Genomic DNA, 22836 nt, shown 5'->3' on the forward strand with positions numbered 1-22836 from the left:
ACAAAGATGTTAAAGAAATAAACAACAAGCAAAAAATCACTCTGAAATACTAATTCAACAACTGTGTTCTCTGCCATTTCCCCACCCGGAAAACATTGCTGAAAAACATTTTAGAAAACTGTTAAAATCACTGCTTAGATCATTAAAGGAAAAGAAGTTTATTTATGTAAACTTCAATTTCTCTTCATTACCTGTGTTTCTCTGTCACCACGTTACTCTGTCAAATAAACCCTTTCCTTCCCTGTAAGTTGATTGTATTTTGCAAAAGCTGAGGTAGCTATTGGGAGAGGCTTGGACATTGCTGAATGTACCTGTACAAGACTGATGCATTTTCCACCTTGTCTATGCATGCTGCATGAACTTACCCATTTCATTTCATTGTCCTCTCTAGGAGAATAAAACAGCCTATAGTAGATGGAATAGTTGCAACAGATCACAAAGTAATTAACTTTTTCTCTTCCCCCTGCAGTTTAAGACTAGTGTTATAAAGAATATGATTGTCTTTACTCTTTTATCAGTGTATTTGGTTTAGAGAACTGTCAGATGGAATTTCGTTTTTTGTGGCTTATGTGCTTGGTATGAGAGTTAGCTTAGGGACAGATAGTTCTTACTAAGGTGCGTACTGCCCTTTGGTCAAATGTCCAGTGGGGTGAGTAATAACTAAAGAGTTTTGTTTCATTTTTATGTCTTTATTCCAGGAGACATGTGTTTCTTTCTGCTAGTGAATTGAGCCAATATTCTGGGTATAGCTAGGGCCCCAAGTGATTGAAAACTCAAGTCACTCCTCTCAAAAGAAAGTGATGTGAAAAACAGATATGAATCTGTCCAATTGCTGGAATCAAGTCGTAGTTTGCACTGTGTAAAGCCAATGCATGCGCCTACACTTAAGAAGAAAAGACATCTGTCTCATAGTGGATGAAATATAAAAGTTGTAGACACACATGAGGAGTAGGGCTACAGCTGGATGAGCTGAAATGTTCCTGAAACTGAGTGGTGGCCCTGCCGCTCCTGCTGTTGGGACCAGACTTCTTAATTCGCTGAGGTGAGGTTTCTGCTGTTCCTGGGCTGGCTGGAGGGTTTCTACACAGGGCAGTTTTCCCTGGCTGCAGGCAGTGTTGTTGGAAGGTGCCCATCTGCACCGCCTTCCTGTGCGCATGCTCAGCTGGACCGTGCACAGCCCTCTTCTTCCTCCCCAGCCTTTCTCCCAGAACTTTCCCCAGCTGTATCCTGATGTGCTAAACCGCTTAAATTAGCTCCAGATTGCTCTGTTTACTGTGTGACAGAGAAAAGACGGAAGGCAGTCGGAGCAGCCCCTCCTCAGGTGAACACCAAGGAAGAGAGGGTACAGAATATTAGGATGGAGAATGTGGGTCTGGGCACAACCCTGAGGCTTTAATGCCTGTGTATTTGATAATTTGTCTCTGCTGTTTGCATGTAATTCTAAGTTTTGGCAGCTTCTTATCCCTGGAATTGAGGGGGTTTTTTTGTTTGTTTTTTTCTTTAAAAAAAAAAAAAAAAGTGTTAGGTCAAACTAGTCATTTCTTCCCTGCCCTTCAAAAGATGAAACTGGACAGAAGTGAAATAATGATCACCTAAGGCTGGAAGCTGTCCCTGCGGACCATGCACATATTAACACTTCTGCTGCATCTGAAGTCAGGGACATCTTTTTTTGTATGCGACTCTGATCAGCAGTAGACGTAAAACTTGTTTTCTGCTGGCTCCCATCCTCACATGTTGGAATTGGATCTTCTTTTTTTACTTTACAGCTGCAGCCTAAAGTACAAAACCAGGAGGCCTGAGGTCAGGTATTTTCCGTACATTTGAAAGTATGGATGCATTAGTTTTGGCTGATGGCTGCTTATACAGGGTGTCTGTAAGCACAGTAACAGTGGCCTGGCTTCCTGCTTTTTTTCCTCCAAAAGCTGCTATAAATATGCCTCCTAATTAGATCCATATCGTTGTTGGGATAACAGCACTAGGTTTGTTCTAAGACAGTCACGCTGCTTCCAGAAACAGAGGAAGAAACCCAAATGTATTCAAAATAAACTTCTGAATGCTTTTACTGAATAAAAACACCTAGATGTTGCCAGCTATTGGACAGTCTCTGCACTTAGAAAATGTAATACATGAAATTCAGTGCTTCCCAGCCTACTTGCAGTCATTTGTCAATCCTGTCCAGTCCTCCTTTTATTGAGTGTCTGTCTACCATATGGACATATTTCTTCTGTTTGGTGGTGGTGGGGGATGCACTTGGAAACTAAACAAATACTTGCGTATTTTAATGGAAAGGGATCATATAGGAGGGACTCCATTGTTCCTTTTAGGAAAGAGAAACCACCTTACTTCCAGTCACATCTTCACAAAGCAATTAATCTGTTAATCAGAAGCAAGAAACTGGAACAAGTACTAGGACTTATTATTGACAGTATTTCCTCTTTAAATATTTTATGCACATATTTCATGCTAGATTACATGCAACTGATGGCTTTAGTTTGTTGGCAGCCTTTAGTTTCAGGGGTAGCAGGAGCTTGGAAGGTTCCTTTTCCTCTTTATTTTGAAGGTGCTTTAATTCGACAACATATTGCAATGCCCGAATCTGCATTATAAAATAAGACAGAGGGTTTTGTTTTGTTTTGTTTTCATTTTGTCTGCACTCACTTTGAAAATGCCATGTGGCTTCAGACGAGCCTTTCAAACAGAGCTTGGCATGGTTTACGTATCAGACAGATGTGTGCTAGATCAGCTTACTGCAGGGGCCCATGAGCAGAAATTACACAGTACGGGAGTTTTCTCTTACAGCTTCAGAAAAATGTGTCAATTAAAAAAAGCAGGAGCTTAAGCATGGGTGAAAAACAGGAAAAAAAAAAACCTGGGGCATGCCAATGTTGGATTTGAAAAGTGCTGTAGATACAGCAAGAGTATTTGTCAAGTGTTTTGGAAATGTTTCCAGGAAAAAAGGAGACCTTGGTGTTTGTAGCCAGCAGCCAGAAATGTTACGCTAGATCTTTACAGACTCTAATGGCTGGTTAAACTTATTAAGCACTAGTACATGATAAACAATTAATGAATCCAATTGTGATATCTAATCATATTTATATGATCCAAGATGCTTACTTTTTCTTCTTACTTTGCCCTTGCAGATGTATTCCTTCAAATGCTTTCTTTGTGCTGTGTTCTGAATAGGGTAAAAAAAGTGGTTGCATAGTCAAAGACTTTCTTGGCACAGATCACCGGGTTTTTCTCACTCTTTTTTTTTTTTTTTTTTTGACCGATTTCTAATTGAATACTTCTTTTTTTTTGTGATATCAAGCAGTTTTGGTCTTTTGTTACTTTTTGCTAAAATTTACTTATGCGGAATTTTTTGTGCAGTGAGACATACAATGCAAAACAGTCCAGAAATAATTTATCCTATTGGATTGTTGTGCTGAAAGAGGGTTTTTAAAAATTTTCTGTTAAGACTTGTTTTTCTGATAGAAAATAATTAATTACTGATATGTTTTTCAGTGTTGCTATTGTAAATATTTTCCATAATCTTGGATCACTCTTTGTTCTACAAATGCCAAAACCAATTGTTAAACTTACCATGATAATTAGGATTACTAGGACACATACTTAGGAGTACAGTTCTGCCATTGTAACCAAGGTTGCATAATATGTATCACAAACTTAAACTCTCTGGATTTATTGTCTTAGGAGAATGGAAGGTTTAGAATAAATAGAAGGACAGTTTATGAGAAGGCATTTTAATGAGATATTCTTACTGTCGAAGACATTTTGCACACTAAATGTAGTCAGCAAGGGTGATTTTTTTTTTTTTTTTTGTAAGGAGACTTATGAGTAGCTCCTTAGTTAGACTAAGAAAATACAAAGACTGAAAAGAAATACTGGAGTTAAAACTGCTTAATACACCAAGTACAGTCCTGGGTGAACCTGATCAACCTGTGGAGAAATTAGAGGAAGCCCTCTCGGAGGAGCTTGTTTCGAACAGTTTACCAGGCGTCAATGGGACCACAGGATGTAGCTCAACTGTGGTCATAAGAAGAATGCAGCAAACTGAGTGGTCCCAAGGGAGACAAAAAAAGGATGTTCTTAAAAAGAGAAAAAAAAAAGTTACTTTGCTATAGTATAATTGAAACAAAGAAGAAAACAAATAGTGTTTAGATGAAAACAAATGTGTTAGAAGAAAACAAATATAACAAGGCACACTTTTGCTTTTAAATAATATACAAAAAATACAAAATTACTTTCTGTAATATTTACAATCTTTAATTTACCCATGTCCTATGTAAGAGCTGGTGAAAAAGCAGTGAGGGAAATCTTTAAAGTGAAGACCAGTTTCTGGCCTATTTGCAAAGAAAATAGTACCTCTGTTCTAGAGCATTAATGTGAGGCAACATCATAGGCAGAAGCTGTCCACATGGTGAAGAAAGTTGGTGTCTTGGTGATAGTGTACTTAAGTGTTCTTTAGAAACTCTTCTTACAGTGTTTTGCCCACCATCCAAAAAATAAAACACAAAGATCTCTTTATAGCTTCTAAAATAGGTTTTTCATTCCACTACATAGGCAATAATGATTTTTCTGCGTACAACTGGGGGAGATTAAGCTTACTTTATTAGAAAACTGGCCTTATACAGTATTACAGGACTTGTTTCCGTTTAATTTCTTCTCCCAACAATAACTTTGGAGCCTGTTGATGTATTTAAACTGGATTTGTCAGAGGAGCGAGCACTGATGCATGAAGTTTTGACAAATCTATTAATGCAATTAATATTGTCCCTGAATTCAGTAACCACTGTGGACTTGGCGTAGCAAGGAATGCACATGGGCGAGAGATATTTATGATCCTAGGAAGGACATTTGTCAGGGTTCATTCTTAAGTCAACAATTCTGCCTTTTTTGTTTTTCTATTGCCTAATGAGGTATAAATCCCAAATTAAGCTGTTCTTACAGCTGTGAGTATCCATTGCTGATGTAGGTTATCTTCGTAGTATGAAGCAGACTGTTGCTTCTGTTCCAGGGTAATTCAATAAAAAAGTGAGTCCATCTGAGGACTTGAATCCATATATACTTCGATTGCTCTCAGAGTTGTTTTATTCATGTTTTTTATTGTCCAACTGCTCTTCAAAGAGGTTTTAGTCATTGAACTGTTTACTAACTGCATGCATCCCACATCACTGCATATATATACTGCCCTAGTCAAAATGTTTGGCAGCTGGCAGCTCTTCAGAGAAGTGTTTGGGAGAAACAGAAGGGCCTCTCTGTTTAGTTTTGTTTATTGATTACTTTAAGAACTCCTGCAAAACATCTTTGACAGTTTACAAATTACAGATTTAACAGATTAGATTATTTTTCATGTATATGACAAGTAATATTAATTACAAAAGCAGATGTTTGGGAGAATATGTCATTGGCCTTCATTTTTAAAGGATACACAAGCTTTACTTTGCTTTTATTTTGCTTATGTTGAAAGATTTTTGTTAGATTAAATAGACTTTTAAAAAGCACCCTTCCTTTTCATTAATTTTAACAAAAAGCCCAGAGTAGTTTGAAAGAAAGTCACTTTCTGTTGTACAAAATTTTTTAAAAAATTGATTATATTCTCTGATTTTCTGTGTGGGATATGTGTCCTAGTTTCATACTATTTTTGGGGGGAGGGAGGTACTGTGGATTTTTGTTGCTATCTGTGAACAGCATTGTATGTACTTTAAGATGGGTGATAAAGTGACTAGATGTAGATAGGCGTATGAGAGTGAAAGAATGCAGAAATAGTCCTAGAAGAAATAATTTATTTTTACTTAAAGCATATTTAGGTAGGTAGTAGAGTTAATAGAAAAATATTGGATTTTTTTTGTGGATACTTTAATCATAACAGAAGACAGAAGTTCTCACTTCAAAATTTTATTTTTGCTATATAGTGCATGGTTTTTACTGAGGATCAGCTTTGTCAGTACTTTGAAAAGGATTCACGAGGTGAGGGCACTGTGCATGACGATTTTGAAGACAAAAGTTATTTCATCTGGAGAGCTTTATATCAGTTTGTTTTATTGGGATGCATGTCCCACAGATACATTCATATGGAGAAGCTAACATGAGATATGGTGGTGCTTTGGGTTTGGAAGCACTGGATTGGTTTTGGGGAGGGCTTAGATTTACTAATTTTGTTAGTGTCAGTTCCAATGAAATTATTCAGTGTGGCAAATTTTTTTTTTTTAAGATAATGTTTAGATTCAATCGGATTCCTGCTCCTTGGATACTGAAACACACAAAATACACAAAATTAAAAGAGAATTATGCTACTCACATGAGTAATGTAAATTGTCAAAGAATGGTACATTAGAGATTAGCCTAGCTATGTGGTTCCTTCAGATCTAACTGTTGCAGGCTCTCTCCCTAATGGTTACAACTGTTGATTTAACAGCTGTGCTTCCTCTTCTTTTTAGAATTTTTGCTTTCTGTTCTATAGCAAGAATGACACCTCTTCCCAAACCAGCGCAGCATGTAATTGGTGGTTATGATACAATTACTGGATTATATAGCTGTCTCCATAATCATCAAGGCTGATGTTAATTCAAGGGTGCACAACTTTGACTGAAACTACCTTTCAAAGTAGTTAGGAGGCCTCTGTTTCTCTCCTTTATTCACTTGTTTTGCTGTTTGCCCTGCATGTATCTTCTGGGCATTTTTTCAGAGGTGGTGGTAATGCCTGCTGTGAACTCTGTTTTAGCACATTATTGTATTAGCAAGAATGCCCCTCCCCAATGTTCTCTTTCATTGTCACAAATTTCAACTTGCAGAAGAAAATTCCATCAGAATGGACAAAAAGCGTCTCGGTACCCTCCTACTTAAAATAGCACAGAATGATGGGAGTAATAAAAACACAGTGAGAAAGTAAAGGTAGCTAAACACCTACTAAAGCAGGCTAAACCAAGCAAACAACAAAGATCTTTAAAAATATATGATGCTTCCATTTAAGAAAACAAACAAAACTGAATAAATTGTCTAGGTAACACTTATGCCAAGTACCATAATTTCTAACTATAGCATTATTATCTCCCCTTTCATCCTTTCTTTAGGGACAAGAGCTGGTTTGTTTTGTGATTTTTCTAATGCACATAATATGTTGTGGGTACTACTGAAGTCTAAATTATACAGATGTAATTACAAAAATGATTCTTACAGATAGGAAAAATATACTCACTACATTTTCCAGACAATTTCACTATTATTTTGAATGAAAATAATGTCTGATGTTTGTCTCCAGGAAACAGATAATTGAAGTATCATGCTTGGGGGAGGCTTGTGTTTTCAACTGAAGTAGCAAGGCTGAAGATTTAATAATAAGAAATGTTATAAATGTGGGCTTCTAGCTGTAGGTACCTTGATTCCAAAAGCTTTGCTCTGGAGACTGCTGAGATTAGGTATTAGGATGAATCACGGAGAAAAAACAGTTGCAAAAATGAAGGATAAATAATTCAGGAAATATTGTCTTGAAGTAGATTTAGAGGTGGATATGAAGCCAGTGTGGAACATAAAGCAACAATGATCCTATTTGTCTGCTACCTGAGTGGATATTAAGTGTGTATTTTAAACTACCAGGAGTTTCCATATGGACTTTGGAGTTTGTTTCATATTTTAGATTCTTCACTAAAATAGAATGGGGAGCTAGTAAGGAATAGCTTATCTGGGAGAAGATGAGAATGGCTGTACTTCTACAGATGAACAATCCTCTCGCTACAGCAGTGCCTGGTAGCACGTGTCTAGGAAGGAGTATTGGGACTCATTGTTTGTGTCTTTCACCAAAAACTTGGTGAAAAATTTCAAATCTTCAGCAGTTTGTGGCTGCAGAAATTCCCGAGACAGAGGTGATGGCTTTTCATCTAAGAATTATAAATTATTTTTTCATCTTTGACTTTTCCAGTGGCTTTCTGAACCCATGCAAGCTTTTAGCATCAATTGTATACATTCACATCTGTATCTTAGGGGAGAAGTATCTGAGCACACACACAGCAGGTACCCATTCTGTCTCCTGCTGTCCAGACATACCCTTGTAGGTAAGACTGACTAGAACTCCAGTTACAGTCCTGTAGTGGTTGTTCATGCCTTTCTTTCTACCATGTCTATACCTCATGCAATCAGTGGCTTCTTGTTTATTCACTCCCCCCGCCTTTCTTATTTAGTTGTTAGCTTAATATTTCATCAATACAGACTCCATTATGATCCTTCATTATTATGTAACTTGCTCCTCCTTAACAAGGTGTTGATATTTGAAGTCCTAGGTAATATTTCAGACCATACGGAAGTAGTTACCTATAACTTCGAACTATGTTACCACTTATATATAAACTGCCAGTGACACATCAGCTCTGTTGTGCCTACATAGAAAGGAAAAAAAAAACCTTCAGTAATAAACCAGAAACCATCCTTTCCCCTCCTTCAACACTTTCTTGATATCAGTCAAGAAATGAAGGAGAAAGGGTCTCTTGAACATGAATTAATGAGGGAGAAGGAAACAGTCCAGTTCTAGCAATGTGAAAATGAGAAGTCAAAATGAGTGGGATGGAATTTGTTTCGTATGTTGGGGTTTTTTCATTTGTATATGGGATAAGCTGTGAAAACAAGAATTTTTTTTTTCCCCTTTTTTAACTTCGTGTTCTGTATCTGAATGTTGATATCACACATGAGTTTTTACAGGATATATGTTAGACGGACTTCTTGTCTCAGGGAATTTATTGTATAATGAAACTGGCACAATGTGAATGTCTTAAACTCAACTACAGAAAGTAAACAAAAAAATAAGTATAATAAAGATTTGACTTTAACCCAGGAAATGCATACTTTTCTGTCTCTGTTCTTCAAAAAGACAGTCTACTTCTATAATTTCATTGCTGCTTTGTTGCTGATATTCAGTACTGAAAAAAAACTCAAGCAATTAAATTGATGTGGACAGTAAGTAGCTTGTGATATGAAGAAGATATTTAACATACTTAAGATTTGATCCCACTTTATGTTTAAACTGCTCTAATATAGTGTAGATAAGATACCTTTTATTTTAAGGCCACCAAAGGCTAAAAGCTACCGAAAGCTCTGTCCTGTGAGTATCTGTGACAGGAATTCCTGTTTACACTAAGAGTAGAAGGTATTGTTGAAGCTGATTTTCCTTTTTTTTTTTTTTTTTGTAAGTGGCAACTGCTTAAATTCTCAGATCTCATAGCTGCTTGACGCTGTTGGGTGAGAAATATTGGTAGCTAGTATTTAATTGCCTGCATTTCATATTGAAGACAATAAAGCTCTTTATTTGTTTTTAAACCAAGAGTACTGGCCACACAAGCAGCCCTACTGGAAGCTAGTTGGGCCACAGAACACTTTACACTTTTTGAATCATGCTGGTTTTTTCAAGTTTTTTGTTTACCTTAGGCTACCACCTTTTAACGTCTTCAGAGAGACATGCACTAGTTTATTCCTTAATAGAACAAAAATGGGGTTTCTGTGTGCACTACAAAGATGTTCACAGTGGGGGTTTATGTTGATGCCTAATTAATGAAACAGAAGGGAGATCATTTAGTTGTGTTGTGGTTGCAGTAAAGTTCTTCTGTAAGGTGTTGGACATGTACTTCTTGTTTCTTCCCTCAAATTCCTGGTTTTTTTTAATCAGAAAATACAATATAAACATGTCAAATTATGCTAAATTTCAGTTCAACAACTAATATGTGAAATAATTTTAACCTCATTAAAAGACAGAAAAATTATGCTTAAGAGTATTGCCATCAATGACTCTTCCAAGATCATTGTAATAGGTTGGAACAAGAACTGTACAGCAGTACTAAAAGTAACTTCAAAGAATCATTAATTCTGTTAACTTCAGGAATCTGGATTTCATTCTAAGGGTGGAAGTGTGGTCAGAAGGAGTTAAAAAATAGTTACATGAGCTGTGTCTAATTCATGTAGGTACTTCTGAGTTACTATAGTCACAGTTCAACTTTTTCTGTAACTGTCTTCTATGTTGTTCTCACCAAAGACATTAAATTCAGTGTACTTCCAAATCGCTTGAACTATTTTATCTAGCTTCAACATTTTGTTAGAGCTTGCTGCTTCTGCCTGAGAAGCTGTGTTTTGTGTGACACTGAAATCAGTGTGGCTGCCTAAAAATTCTATGGAAAAAATTGTTCTAAACTAGAAGTATGGGTACTGCCCTGACGCTAGAATAATAGTTTTCCATTTTAAGTATAACTTACCACTTTGGAAAACGGTGTATTCTGAGTACTTATGATGGCATTGATGGCAACTGTTCATGTGGTCTTTAAAGTAGTTGGAAATAAATTTTTAAAGTCTTTGATTTTGGAGGCTTTGTATGTCTAATGATATTTAGAATCAACGTGAGAGATCGCTCTTAACACTCGTTCTAAATCATTGGCTTGTAGTATCATTTCTGCCTAGCAATAATTTTTCATTGTAGTGATTTTTAAGAATCGAGGAAGAATTAGCTTATGTTTGTGACATGCTCTGAATATGCAACATGTTGTATGAACACTTCACAGTACTATGCAAGTACTCGCATGGCATGCCTATATTGTGAAAATATTTTTTTCAAATGGATGAATAAGTATTGTGGGGAGGCTTGTTCTGTTTCTTGGTTACCAGTAATTCCTTTTAATTACTTGTTTTCCAGATAATGGAGGGCAGACTTTGGCAGGTGGGAATAACTGGCCGCTGAGAGGAAGAAAATGGACCCTCTGGGAAGGAGGAGTGAGAGGTGTAGGCTTTGTTGCAAGTCCTTTACTGAAGCAAAAAGGTGTAGAAAGTCATGAACTCATCCATATCTCTGACTGGCTGCCAACGCTGGTGCACCTTGCTGGAGGACATACCAATGGCACTAAGCCTTTGGATGGCTTTGATGTTTGGAAAACTATCAGGTAACTTGCATTTTAAATCACCAAGTCAGCATTCTGATATGAAAAGAATTCAGTCAGGCCAGAGAACAGCGTGAGAACTGAGAGGGTGTCATGGGTTCAGCTGAGACAGAGCTAACTTTCTTCGTAGTAGCTAGCAAGAGGCTGTGTTTTGGATTCGTGCTCAGAAGCAAGCTGATAACATACTGATGTTTGTAGTTGTTACCAGGACATTCAACGACATTTCAGCTTCTCTGCTGGGCCAGTGTCTCCAGGTGCAGGAGATGCTGGGAGGGAGCACAGCCCCAATTACTAGCCTAGGATTTGATCTTAGGTTTTGGATTGAGACCCGAAGTGGCCAACAGTCTATTCCATAACCTACATGTCATGCCCATTATATAGGGGAGGCTTAGTTATTAAATTGTTCTTATCTCAACCCACAAGTCTTTTTGTCCCTTGACCCCTTTAATTTTCTCCCCCATCCCCAGGAGGGAGGGAGTGAGAGAGCAGTTGTGTGGGTTGTCTCCCAGGCAAGGGTAGACCCATCAAAGAGGGGAATATTACGTGTTCCTTTCCCTGAATAAAGGGAAGGTGTAAGTGCAATTAACTTTGCTATCCAGGAGAGAATTGTCTAGGTTGCAAACTAATCCTTATCACAGATGCAAAACCTCCGTGCAGCTTTAACTTGGTATGTAGAATTTATCAGTGTAGACACAGCAATGCACAAACATGCAATACTTTTTCAAGAATGCTCTGTGATCCAGAAATATGTTAAATGATTTTGCACAGCATGGAGTAGAAGTTAGTAAATTTTGTGGTCTCAGCCGTGCTCTCTGCAGAGCCCAGTTAGGTGTCTCTGCTGTATGTGTCTATGCAGACATTAAACTCACTGAGCATGAATTCCACTTTGATGGTTTGTTAGCTCAGTGCGGGACCTGTCAGGGTGGCTCCAAGTGTAACCATTTGAGTAGGTCTATATCATGCTGTCCAGTGTCTCAGAAAGCCTGTGAGGTTGAATACAAAAGCAGACATGATGTGATTCCTGAGAGGTCATGATTATGTGCCCAATTTAAGCAAGCTGTAGCACTCAGGAGTACAGTGCAGACACGCTGAGAAGGCTGGAAAAAGAGGCAGCTTAACTCCAGCTGGGTTGGCACTGAGACCAAGCTAATGACTTTTACTGGGCTCTCTCCAACTCTGTGCACCTCTCATGCTGTCTGGATTAACTGGGATATCCCAAACCCCATTAGTTCAGATAATGGAGAGTCTTCTGTGCACTAAAAGAAAAATGAGTTAAATCTCATACATTTTTCTTCTCAAAAATAATAATTAAAATGGTATCACAAGTGCTGGATACTGGGGGCTCTGGGTGCATCTGAGTATGTGCTTATTACTGGTGCACTGGGCTCAGCAGAGTAAACTAGGATAGAATGTAAAAGAATAAATGAAATAGGCATTAACTGGTAATGTGGCTTTTTCACTGGGACAGACTATCAAAAGAAACTCTGTTGTTGCCCTTTGTGGTATCTTCAGTGAAGACTTATATTCAGTCAGTCCGTCATCTTTCAAAGGTTTTCTTTTATTCTAATGTTCTTTTATTCTACTAAAATGAATTACAAAGTCCTTAAAACATGAATTTCTTCAGAATTTTAAGCCCCTGTGACCAACCCTTAATTTTCCAAAAATTGCACTATGACTTTGGTTTGAATTCCTTTGTTTCTCCCTCTTCTGTGCTGCATGTAATGTATTCGTCTGTCGTGGTTTTAAAAGCCACCACACAGCCTCTTGTTAAAAACCTCGTGGGCTGAGGCAAGGACAGGGAGGGTTCACTCACCACTTATGGTCTTGAGTAAGAAACTGAGACAACTTGGTAAAACACAAAAAAACCCCAATTTAATTTATTAACTATTTACAATCAAAAACAAAGCAAAAAAAAAAAAGAACTACATCTTAGAAAGGCACTTCTCCCCCACCCCTCCCTTCTTCTCAGGCCCAAAGGCTTTGTTCCTGGTTTCTCTACCTTCTCCCCCCTGGAGAATGGAGGTTGTGGTCAGTCCATGTTGTCTCTGACACTTCTTTCTCCTCATGAGAGGGCTCCTCACAATCTTTCCCTGCTCCAGCATGGGGTCCCTTCTCACGGGAGAGTCCTTCACAAACTGCTCCAACATGAGTCCTTCCCACATGGGGTCACAGTCCTCTGACAATGGCCAAGCTCTGGTGTGGGTCTCTTCAACAAAATTCCCGGACTCCTTCAGGCACAGCTACTTCCTCCAGCATGGGGTCCTCCACGGCTACATCTCCATGAGCTACAAACAATCTCCACGCTGCAGGGGAATCTCTGTTCTGGGGCACCTCCTCCCTCTCCTTTCTCTTCACTGACCTTCGCATCTGCATAGTTGTCTCTTGGATCCCACTTCTCTCTCTGACGCAGGTTCTTTCATCGGCTCCTGAGAAACTACTGTCTCTTGGGCGAGCCATGACGGGGGCTTGGGCTGCACCAGGTCAGCTTACAGAAGCCGGGCAGGCAGCTGGACAGCAGGGCTCATGCCAACCCCCATGTTCTGTGTCCCTCTTCAATATGTTATTCGCAGAGGTGCCGATTGGCTCAGCCCTGGCCTGGGGTGGGTCCAGCCTGGAGGTGGGGAACTCCCAGCAGCTTCTCACAGGGGCCAGCTTGGATAGTACTCCTCCCCCCCACCCCAGCTCCAAAGGCTTGGAGCCAGGGCTGGGGGGAACTTTTAGCAGTTACTTAGAGAAGCCACCACTGTAGCCCCTCCCTCACTACCGGAGCAGGCTTGGAGCTGGGAGAACTCTTAGCAGTCACTGACAGGAGCCATCACTGTGGCCCCTCCCCTGCTACCAGACAAACCCAGCACACAAAACCACAACATCATCGATGGGGCTAAATCCTATTGTCTGTGTTCTTAGAAATTGTATTTCTTTTAGTTGGTCTTTGAATGTAGTTTTAATTCACAGAAGAATGATTTAGGATGGAAAGTTTAGTACCGCTGAAGCAGAATAAAAGGACTAGCAATTCTATTTCCTACATGCTGTTCATCTGAGAATTATTGTTTTGTTTCTTTTGATACTTTGTTCTGTTTTTATAGCAGTCAGACAATATTATATTATGTGTGTTATAACTTTTTGTCCCCTTCTCAGAGTTCCCTCTCCAGCTTGTAGAAGAAATGTAGCTATTTTCTGCAATTTCCTATATAGTGCATTATGATAAAACACTGATTTTTGTTTGTCTTAGCATCCTAGGCTGTGAATTACAGAAGTTAGTGCCTAAACAAGCATGAGCAGCGAGTGTTTGGTTAGGGATTTTTATGAGACATTGAGAGTTAGAGGAGGCAGAGGTGAACCCATCTACCTGTCACTGGTTAGCCCTTGAAGTAAAAAACAAACAAACAAAAAAAACCCCAAAAAAACCAAACCCAAACACAAGTCCTCCCCGCCAAAACCCACATAGTGAGTTCAGAATTACTTTGTTTGTACCTTTAGTAGGATTACCTGTTTTGAAACTGCTAAGCTTGATTTCCTCCTCAGTGCTGCCTCTGTTTCTGAGGAGCTGTGGGGTGGTTTTCTGTACCAGCTTGAATTTGCAGAGAGCTCATGGCCTTGTGCCCAGGTGTACTGTACGGCTGTCTTCCAAGTGGAAAAAGATAAGGATGTGTATAATTGATGCCAGGGACCATTAACTGCTGGGAAGGAATGGAGACTACTATTCAGCCAGAGACAGTAAAATGTTTGACATGCTGATGTTGCTGTGGGAAAACCTAGCATCAGCAGGATCCTGGGATACTCGTAAACCACAGAATTTTCTTCCAGCTACTGACAGAATTCCTGCCTAATTTGGGTTCAGTTTCAACCAGGTATTCTTTGTCATGTGCTGGTCTTTTCAGATCAGGTTACTTCAAGGAAAATAATTTGTGGGGAAGGATAGATACAGCTGTACATCACCTGCATGCTACCGGCACTTGAATCTTACCTATTTGTGGAGGAACTGAATGTGATGTTTACTGGTACTGCTAGGGAATAGGTGACCTCCAGTCATTTCAGTAGTTCCAACCGGAGGGCCTCTTGTCAAGAAGGAGGTAAAAAAGTTGTTTTTTGTGAACTGTTAGGCTGCTCTTTGGCTGACCTTGCAGCTGAAATGTCAAATTTCACATGATTTTCCCATGTAATCAGGAGAAATGAGTGTAGTAAATTTCATGATCATAACTCAAAAGGTCACTTGAATATTGGATAGCAAACAATGAAGGCAAAGTGCCCTTTTGGTGACATCTGATGGAAGGTTCAAATATGTTGCTCTTAATGAATGAAATTAAATTTTGCTGAGATTCTACCTCATTTGAAAAAAGTAAATTAATAGCCAATCACTGTTTTACATCTGTATTTTTTTTTTCAGTCCAGTTTAATACAAGTAGCTGCATATGCTTCTTGTGGGGGTTTTTTTTGGTTTGGTTTTTTTTTGTGTGTGAACTTTAATCCTAAATCTACTGTTTCATATGAGTATAACCAGAGGGAAAAAGGTTATAAATTTGGAACCTTGATTTAGATATTCAAAAGAATATATGAGAAAATGCAGATACTCTCAGAAGTTACAAAAATATTGGTTCCATTCCAGTATTGGTCTGATCTCTGTCTAAAAATGGTCAGTTTTCAAAGGATGTGTTCTTAATATGATATTTATTTAACAAATAGAAATAATATAATTCTGAAAATAACTACATCTAAATAGATACATTCTTAATATAGGTCATGGTATAAGTAATATAGAAATGAGATATAAATTTTGAAATCCTAAATATAAATTCTGAAATCCTAGACCAAAATGAACTTTCTGTAAAGTTTTAAGATTATTTTTAGTCCAATTTAGGAATTGCATTAACATGACACTGACTAATATTAAGTTCTTGTAGTAAGTAGAAGTGTTGAAAACTACACATGTATACAACTGTTCCTCTACTTAATTTTGACTTGAAGAACCAGAAGAAAGTTAATGGTCAGGAGCAAATGGCACGAAAAGGTAAAGTTCAGGAGCATACCTTTCTCGCGGACAAAAATATCTTCTTTTGCTTTCTTTTTAGCTGGTTATACTTTGTTTCTTTCATACAATGCGTGAAACTGAGGAAATACAATGTTCTTGTTCTCATTGTTTGAACTTATTTTCTTAGGTAATAATTTGCATGCTACTTAAAAGCTCTGTCAGGGACTTTGAATGCAAAAGCTTGTCTACTCTTCCCAAATTGATCTGCTGACTAGTAGTGTAGGAAATACTGGTACAGCAGTGTATCAATGGCAGACCTAATGGAAGAGGAATATAATTTTATTTAAAATAGAATTGGAAATAAAGCAGATTTTACTTGTACTCTCACAGTCTGACGCTCTCACTCACCAAGATGTGTGTATCTGAGAAGTCTGCCCAGCAGACGGACACCAGGGCAGGAATTTGCAAGCCATCCAACCAGCAACCAGGCACCATGATCCTTGTGACCAGATGTTAAGCCCAGGATCTGTTGCAATGGTGCAGAGATCCAGGGACACCGTCTATGAAGTCCTTCTAGCATCTTCTGTGTTCTTCTTAGGTTGGTGACCATGCACACGTTCTGGTCTGCATTTTTGCCCCCTTTTCGTGCTGCTGCTCTGTCCTGTCCTACCTCTGTAAGTCACCAGGTGCCATCGTTGTTTTGTCTCCCTGTGTCCCTGTCCTGTGAAACTGGCCTGCATGGGTTGGGGTCTTGCTGACCTGCTAATCTGCGTGTTGTTAACAGAGGCTGTTATGAGAGCCTTTGCCTACTGTGTGTTCATGCTGTTGTCTCCACAAGCAGATCTTCCCAGTCTTTCTCTGTTCATACCAATCTTGGCCTTTCTGCTACAGTTTTCTGTAGTAAAAGATAGTAGGCTACCAAAAAAGCTTTTCCATTCAAGTTTTGGTGCAATGTATCTTTAGACCTGTAGTTCCTAAACTTAATTTTCTTCCGAGTACCCTTGGAATTAGATTTAACTTTCCCTTTAATATCCCCAACTTTGTTTTGAAAATAACTTAGGATAGTATCACTGTACCAACCCATTTTTGAATATACACCAGACCGGTCCAATCTCAGGTATAAACCTTCGACATAAATCATAGCAGATGACACTTTCCTAGTACCTTAAATTACCATGGTTAACACTACAATATAGCTGGAACTTCTAAAACATATTAGAAATTATATCTAAAAATGCATGATAATATCACTAATATATTTTATAAAAATAGTAACTGAGAATACCAAGGAAAATTAATGGAAAACAACAATAAAATGGAACTAGTCGAGGGATCTAAACCATACTGCGTGTTTCCAAGCAAGTATCTCAAAAGGTGCTCACATTTCTAAGAAGCATCTGCTTTCCAGATGCTTGCTACTCTATTAAAATAGAGACACAGGGCAAAATCATTTTACTTATGTAGAAATTTGACCTGGTTGATACACTGTTTTGATATATTTTGGTTTTCAGTACTGAATATCTAGTATGTCTATGCTCAGAAAAAAGATTTTCTTTTTCATTAAAAGGAAAATGGAAAACCAAATGGTGGAGAGCACATGAAGCAGTATGATAGTCACTGTGAGACTGAGGATAAAACACAGTCAAAATACTAGTATTTCTTCAAAGCTTGTTAACAAGTGTAAATTTTCAAGTTTTACTCATATATTTTGTGGAGCAAGTTTCAGTTTTAAATTTTTGTAATGTTGGAATTATCAGAATTGACTAGATGAAGTAAATGAAGCAAGATCATGTTGAATTCTTGTGTACCAAATGGTTACATTCATTTTAGGAATTATACACCTGTTTGAAAAAAAATGGTCATTGTTGTGAAAGAGCAATCGAAAGCTGAGTGCAATGTTTATTTCCAGCATGTCTGAAATATAAGTATTTTAGGAAAGCATGTACAGATATGACCCCGAGAAATAACAATATATAGCAAGGTTATAAAGGCTCAGATTTTCCTGAGTGACACTGAGGATGTTTTTGTGCAAGATAAACATATTTACCCTGAAAAACCTTGGATTCCTTCCCAAGGACACCTTCTGCTTGTTTAACAACAACAACAAAAGTGAAAAATCTCGTGTAGATGCTTATTCATGTTCACTAAGGACTAATAGATCTTTCTGTATGTTTTAAAAACCTTGCAAAGCAGAAGGCAAAACGACATTCTCAGCATAAACTAGCTGATTCTCATGCAACTCTGAAGTTAGACCGTATGCTTTCATCAAGATGTTCATACATAGAGGACTTTTTTTGCAAAATACCTTTTAACTGCTTAATTAAATAGTCAGTTAGACATGGTAGTAAAACAAACAGAAAAAATATAAAGTTCCTCACTTTTAGGGAGAGGAGCAATGTATTAGAATATTGGAGTCTAAAAATAGATATTCTAAAATTAGAGCATTGTAAGATCTGGTTACACTGGAAGCTACTAAAATACAAAGGCAGGATTCCCTAGAGAATCTTACTGCTTTCTTATTCTAGCTCTGTTGGCTACACTGTATCCCTGATGCAAAATATCCTTGGCAGAACATCTGCCAAGGTGAATCTGTTGTTGAGGTGGTGTCTTTTGAGGGGATGAAATTAGCATGGAGCTGCATAAATGGGAAGGAGGACAGAGTTTAGGCACAGGGAAAGGGAACTCTGCTACAAGTGCAAACTCTAGTTGTTGTCCCCAGGACGTTGTTTCTGTGTTCCTGATGTCATTTTCTGTCAACAGCTGCTTTCTTCAACATACAATGCAGTTACAGTGTTCTATCCCACAAGAAAATGGATTCGAGAAAAATTACAACTGAATTAAAAACTTTAATGCAGGCATAATCTTTGTATTTTGTTCTGTGAGCTGTGCAGTGAACTTCATAGCCATGTCTGGTGTACAGTAACCACCCTCCAGATTAAAAGCTATAAGGGTTATTACCATTAATGGTACGATAGTAATACTAGTCTGCTCAAACAACATGACTATCCTCAGTACTGACTTCTACCTGATCTATCTACCATGATACCGCTTGAACATTGGATGTATAAGCAAGAGAAGCACACAGGAGTAATTTACTTGAACTTTCTTCTGTATTTGACCCTGGTGGAAGATACTAGATTACTTAGCATAACTCTGGTGTTTACTTTGTTTTAAAATGATACTGAGAAATGTAGATACAGCTCAGAAACTGCAAAATAAGAATATGTCACCAAGCAGTTACTGCCGAGTCATTCTCATGCTGGCGACTGACTTTGCATTGTAGTTTAACTTGTGCTCAGGTTCATGTTACTGTTACCTATGAACAGATGGCAAAAGTCACACTTCACCACAGAGGTAAGTGGAGAACCTGGAGACAGGAAGAGTCTATTAGATATAAGATAAAATTTTGTTAAATGAGGCCAGGCATTCCTTAGTGAAGACTGTGGCTACTATAGATATTAGGGAGTGAGGCAGGGGAGTTAACCTTTCACACACATTTTGGGAAAAAACATTTTTGTGGCAGTTTTAATACACTGAATTATAGAATCATAGAACAGTTTGAGTTGGAAAGGACCCTAAAGGTCATCTAGTTCCAACCTCTGTGGCATGGGCAGGGACACCCTCCACTAGACCATGTTGCTCCAAGCCTCATCCAGCCTGGCCTTGAACACCTCCAGGGATGGGGCATCCACAGCTTCTCTGGGCAACCTGTTCCAGTGCCTCACCACTCTCACAGTAAAAAATGTCTTCCTAAAATCTCATTTAAATCTACTCTTTTTTAGCTTAAAACCATTACCCCCCATTCTGTCACTGTACTGCCTGATAACGAGCGCCTTGCCATCTCTCCTGCAGACCCCCTTGAAGTATTGGTAGGCTGCTATAAGGTCTCCCTGGAGCCTTTTCTTCTTCAGGCTGAACAACCCCAGTCTGCTCTCCTGAAGTCCAGGGTAGTGAGTTTGTTGTGCACCCTCCTCACTGCCCTGAGGAACTCCACCATTTCATGGTCACTGCATCCCAGGCTGCCCTTGAACTTCACATTCCCCACCAGCCCTTCCTTGACGATAAGAACAAGGTCCAGCACAGAATCTCTCCTCGTTGGCTTCTCTGTCACTTGGAGAACAAAGTGATCATCAACATATTCAGAAACCTGGCTTGCTTATGCCCTGCTGTGTTGTCTCTCCAACAGATATTGGGGTGGTCAAAGTCCCCCATGAGGACCAGGGCTTGTGACTGTGAGGCTGCTCCTGTCTGTCCATAGAGGGCGTCGTCTGCTCAGTCTTCCTGGTCTGGTGGCCTGTAGCAGACCCCCACTATAATGTCCCCTGTCCCTGCCCTCCCTTCAGTCCTGACCCACAAGCTCTCTGTTGGCTCCTCATCCATCCCCAGGTGGAGCTCCATGCACTCCAGCTGGTCATTGACGTAGAGGACAACACCTGCTCCATGTCTCCCTGCCTGTCCTTCCTAAAGAGCCTGTGTCCTTCCACTCCAACACTCCAGTCATACCATGTCTCAGTGATGCCAATAAGATGACAGCCCTGGAGGTGTGTGCAGGTTTCTAACTCCTTTTGTTTATTCCCCATCCTACAGGTGTTTGCACAGAGGCAATTAAGTTTGGCTTGGATACATCTGACTTACTGTCTGGAGTGTCTGGAATGCCTTTGTGTTTAGCTTACTTTAGTTTAAAGCCGTCTTCACTAGCTTAGCAAGCCTATGACTGAAGATACTCTTCCCCTTCTCTCACAGATCCCATCAGCCCCTAGTAGACTCTTTCTCTAAGAAAGTCCCACAGTCTAATTAGTAACATGAATTACTAACACTATGGGTTAATTATTGTACTTAATCTTTATTAATTGCAAAGCTGCATTATCTGAACACGTTTAATCTTTCATCCAATCCTCCTTGTTAGTTTTGTACTTATTCAAAATGTGTAGCATTCAGAAATGGTTTTAGAAATGGAATAGAATAATATTAATTTTAATTATTGTTACTGAAAATTTTAAATGACAGGTAAATATTGTTTAATTATATATTTTATATGTTAAAATAACAGTAATTTTTGAGGTTTCCACTAAGTTTTATATTGCCTGATTTTTTTATTCTTGATGTCCAGTGGTTTAGGGGCCCTGGTTGAATTTTTGAGTCTGAAATGAAGCTGCTTAACAAACAGAAAATAATTTAAGTAATTTGGAAGTTTCTAAAAAGATGTGCTTAGGTTCACTGTCAAACAATAGCATATTATTATGTCATGATGTAGCCAAGGTTCTTTCTAATTATGTCTTCCTGATCATGTTGCCCTTTATAAGAAGTAAATTTCTTTTACTCAGTTTTTTAGGACTGGGATTGACTTAACTCAGAAAATCTATGGGTAAGTTCGGAGGCTCATTGCACACCATCCACATGTAGCCAATGGCTAGAAAAGGAGGGATGATTTTTTTTTTTCTCACAAGAAGGTTCAGAGTATATAAATATTCCTTGTGACCTCAATTACAAATTGAAGGTAGGTTTCTTGAGGGCTGGCTGATGCCTCTGGTTTTTTTTTTGAGGCACCCAGCCTCTAGAGGTTTTTGGGACTCATTGAGGTGTGCAGAGAGTGTAGCAAGTGCCATGCCATCTTATGCTGGGTAGTTTGATTTTTGAAGTTGATTATTGTAAAACCCTGCTCTGGTAGGGCCAGTTCTGTACTCTGTAAACTTATGAATAATCCCAGTAAATGCCAGTGAAGTCAGGGAAGACTGATGAGGGAAAAGTTTTGTTACTAGACTGGAAAGGAGCATTCAGATTAAAGTTGATAGCAAGTAGTTTATGGTTATGAGCTCATGCTGTACTAGGATGACAAAAAGCCTTTAAAATAGAACATGCAGAATCCTAATGAGGTGTAGAAGGAAATTAACAGTCCCTTTTGAAATCTCTTTTAGTGAAGGAAGACCTTCCCCCAGAGTGGAACTGCTACATAACATAGACCCCATGTTTGTGGATGACTTCCCATGTGAGTATGTTACTGATTTTTCAAGACTTATTAAACACACAGTTTATCTTCTGAACACTCCTTGGTTTTCCTTAAGTGAAGTGTTTCCTAGGTGAAACAAAATAAGAGTAGGATGCCTCCTGCTTTTAAGTAAATAACTTTAAAATACAGAGACATCACCCCCAGGTGCTGTTAGTACTTACTGAATCATGACCAATGCGTGCTTCCTATTTCAGAGAGCTCTGAAGCACTGATGAGTAATGAATAAAGTGCTTTGGGACATGGAAATGCTGAGGAGCAGCCATGTGCCTGAGGTGTGCAGGGAGGCACACTGCCAAAAAAACCATACCAAACCCTGCCTTCAGTGCTCCAGGTTGGTAGGTAGCTCCCAATGAACATCTCACCCTAATGCATCTTGCTCCATCTATATAATATGACCTTGCAAATGGAAAACTTGAGTTAGTGAGAAGCTGAGAAGTCCCGAGCCTTGTGATTGCTTTTGTTCATAATCACATGGGTTGGATCTTTAATGCCATAATCACATGAATTGGAGCTTAAGCTCGCCAATTCTATAGCACTTCAAGCACCGTCTGTTTTATGACTCGACATTAGTAGTTTGCTAAGGACTACAAACTTTTCAAGCCAAGATTTTTTTTCATACAGAACATTGGAACAGGTCATTTCCAGGGTTTCTGTATTTCTGGCATTTCTGTATTTCACTAAAGAAGTAAATCCAGGCAGAGAAAGAGTACTGCAGTGGGGAGAGTGATCTCTTGCCTGCAAGACATATACCTGTTGTGCTGCAGGAACTGTGTGGAAAAGGGTAAAGTGGCCTTCTGCGTTGTGCATCTGGGTCTGTGATGCTTTCCTCAGAAGGAGCGACATTGCGCCTATCTAGTGCTGGCTGTACAGCACTGCCTGCAGATAATTCCTACATACTGACAGAATTAAAGTGTAGCTACTCCAATTTCACTTCAAAGGATGTTCACTGAGTC

General features: G+C 38.9%; 1 protein-coding gene across 1 annotated transcript in view; it reads left to right on the plus strand.

Annotated features, from left to right (window-relative positions):
- ARSB (arylsulfatase B) overlaps positions 1 to 21862 on the plus strand; it is a gene marked incomplete at both ends in the record, with an annotated part of 35927 nt that extends 14065 nt beyond the window's left edge. The window contains 2 exons of the mRNA XM_010078946.1: positions 10667 to 10910; positions 21792 to 21862. Of these exons, the coding sequence (XP_010077248.1) occupies positions 10667 to 10910; positions 21792 to 21862 (315 nt within the window). The remainder of the gene's footprint in view (positions 1 to 10666; positions 10911 to 21791) is intronic.
- Positions 21863 to 22836: the final 974 nt, after the last annotated feature.

This window comes from Pterocles gutturalis, unplaced genomic scaffold (genome assembly GCF_000699245.1).
Source record: "Pterocles gutturalis isolate BGI_N339 unplaced genomic scaffold, ASM69924v1 scaffold24633, whole genome shotgun sequence".
In the NCBI taxonomy this organism is placed as follows: Eukaryota; Metazoa; Chordata; class Aves; order Pterocliformes; family Pteroclidae; genus Pterocles; species Pterocles gutturalis.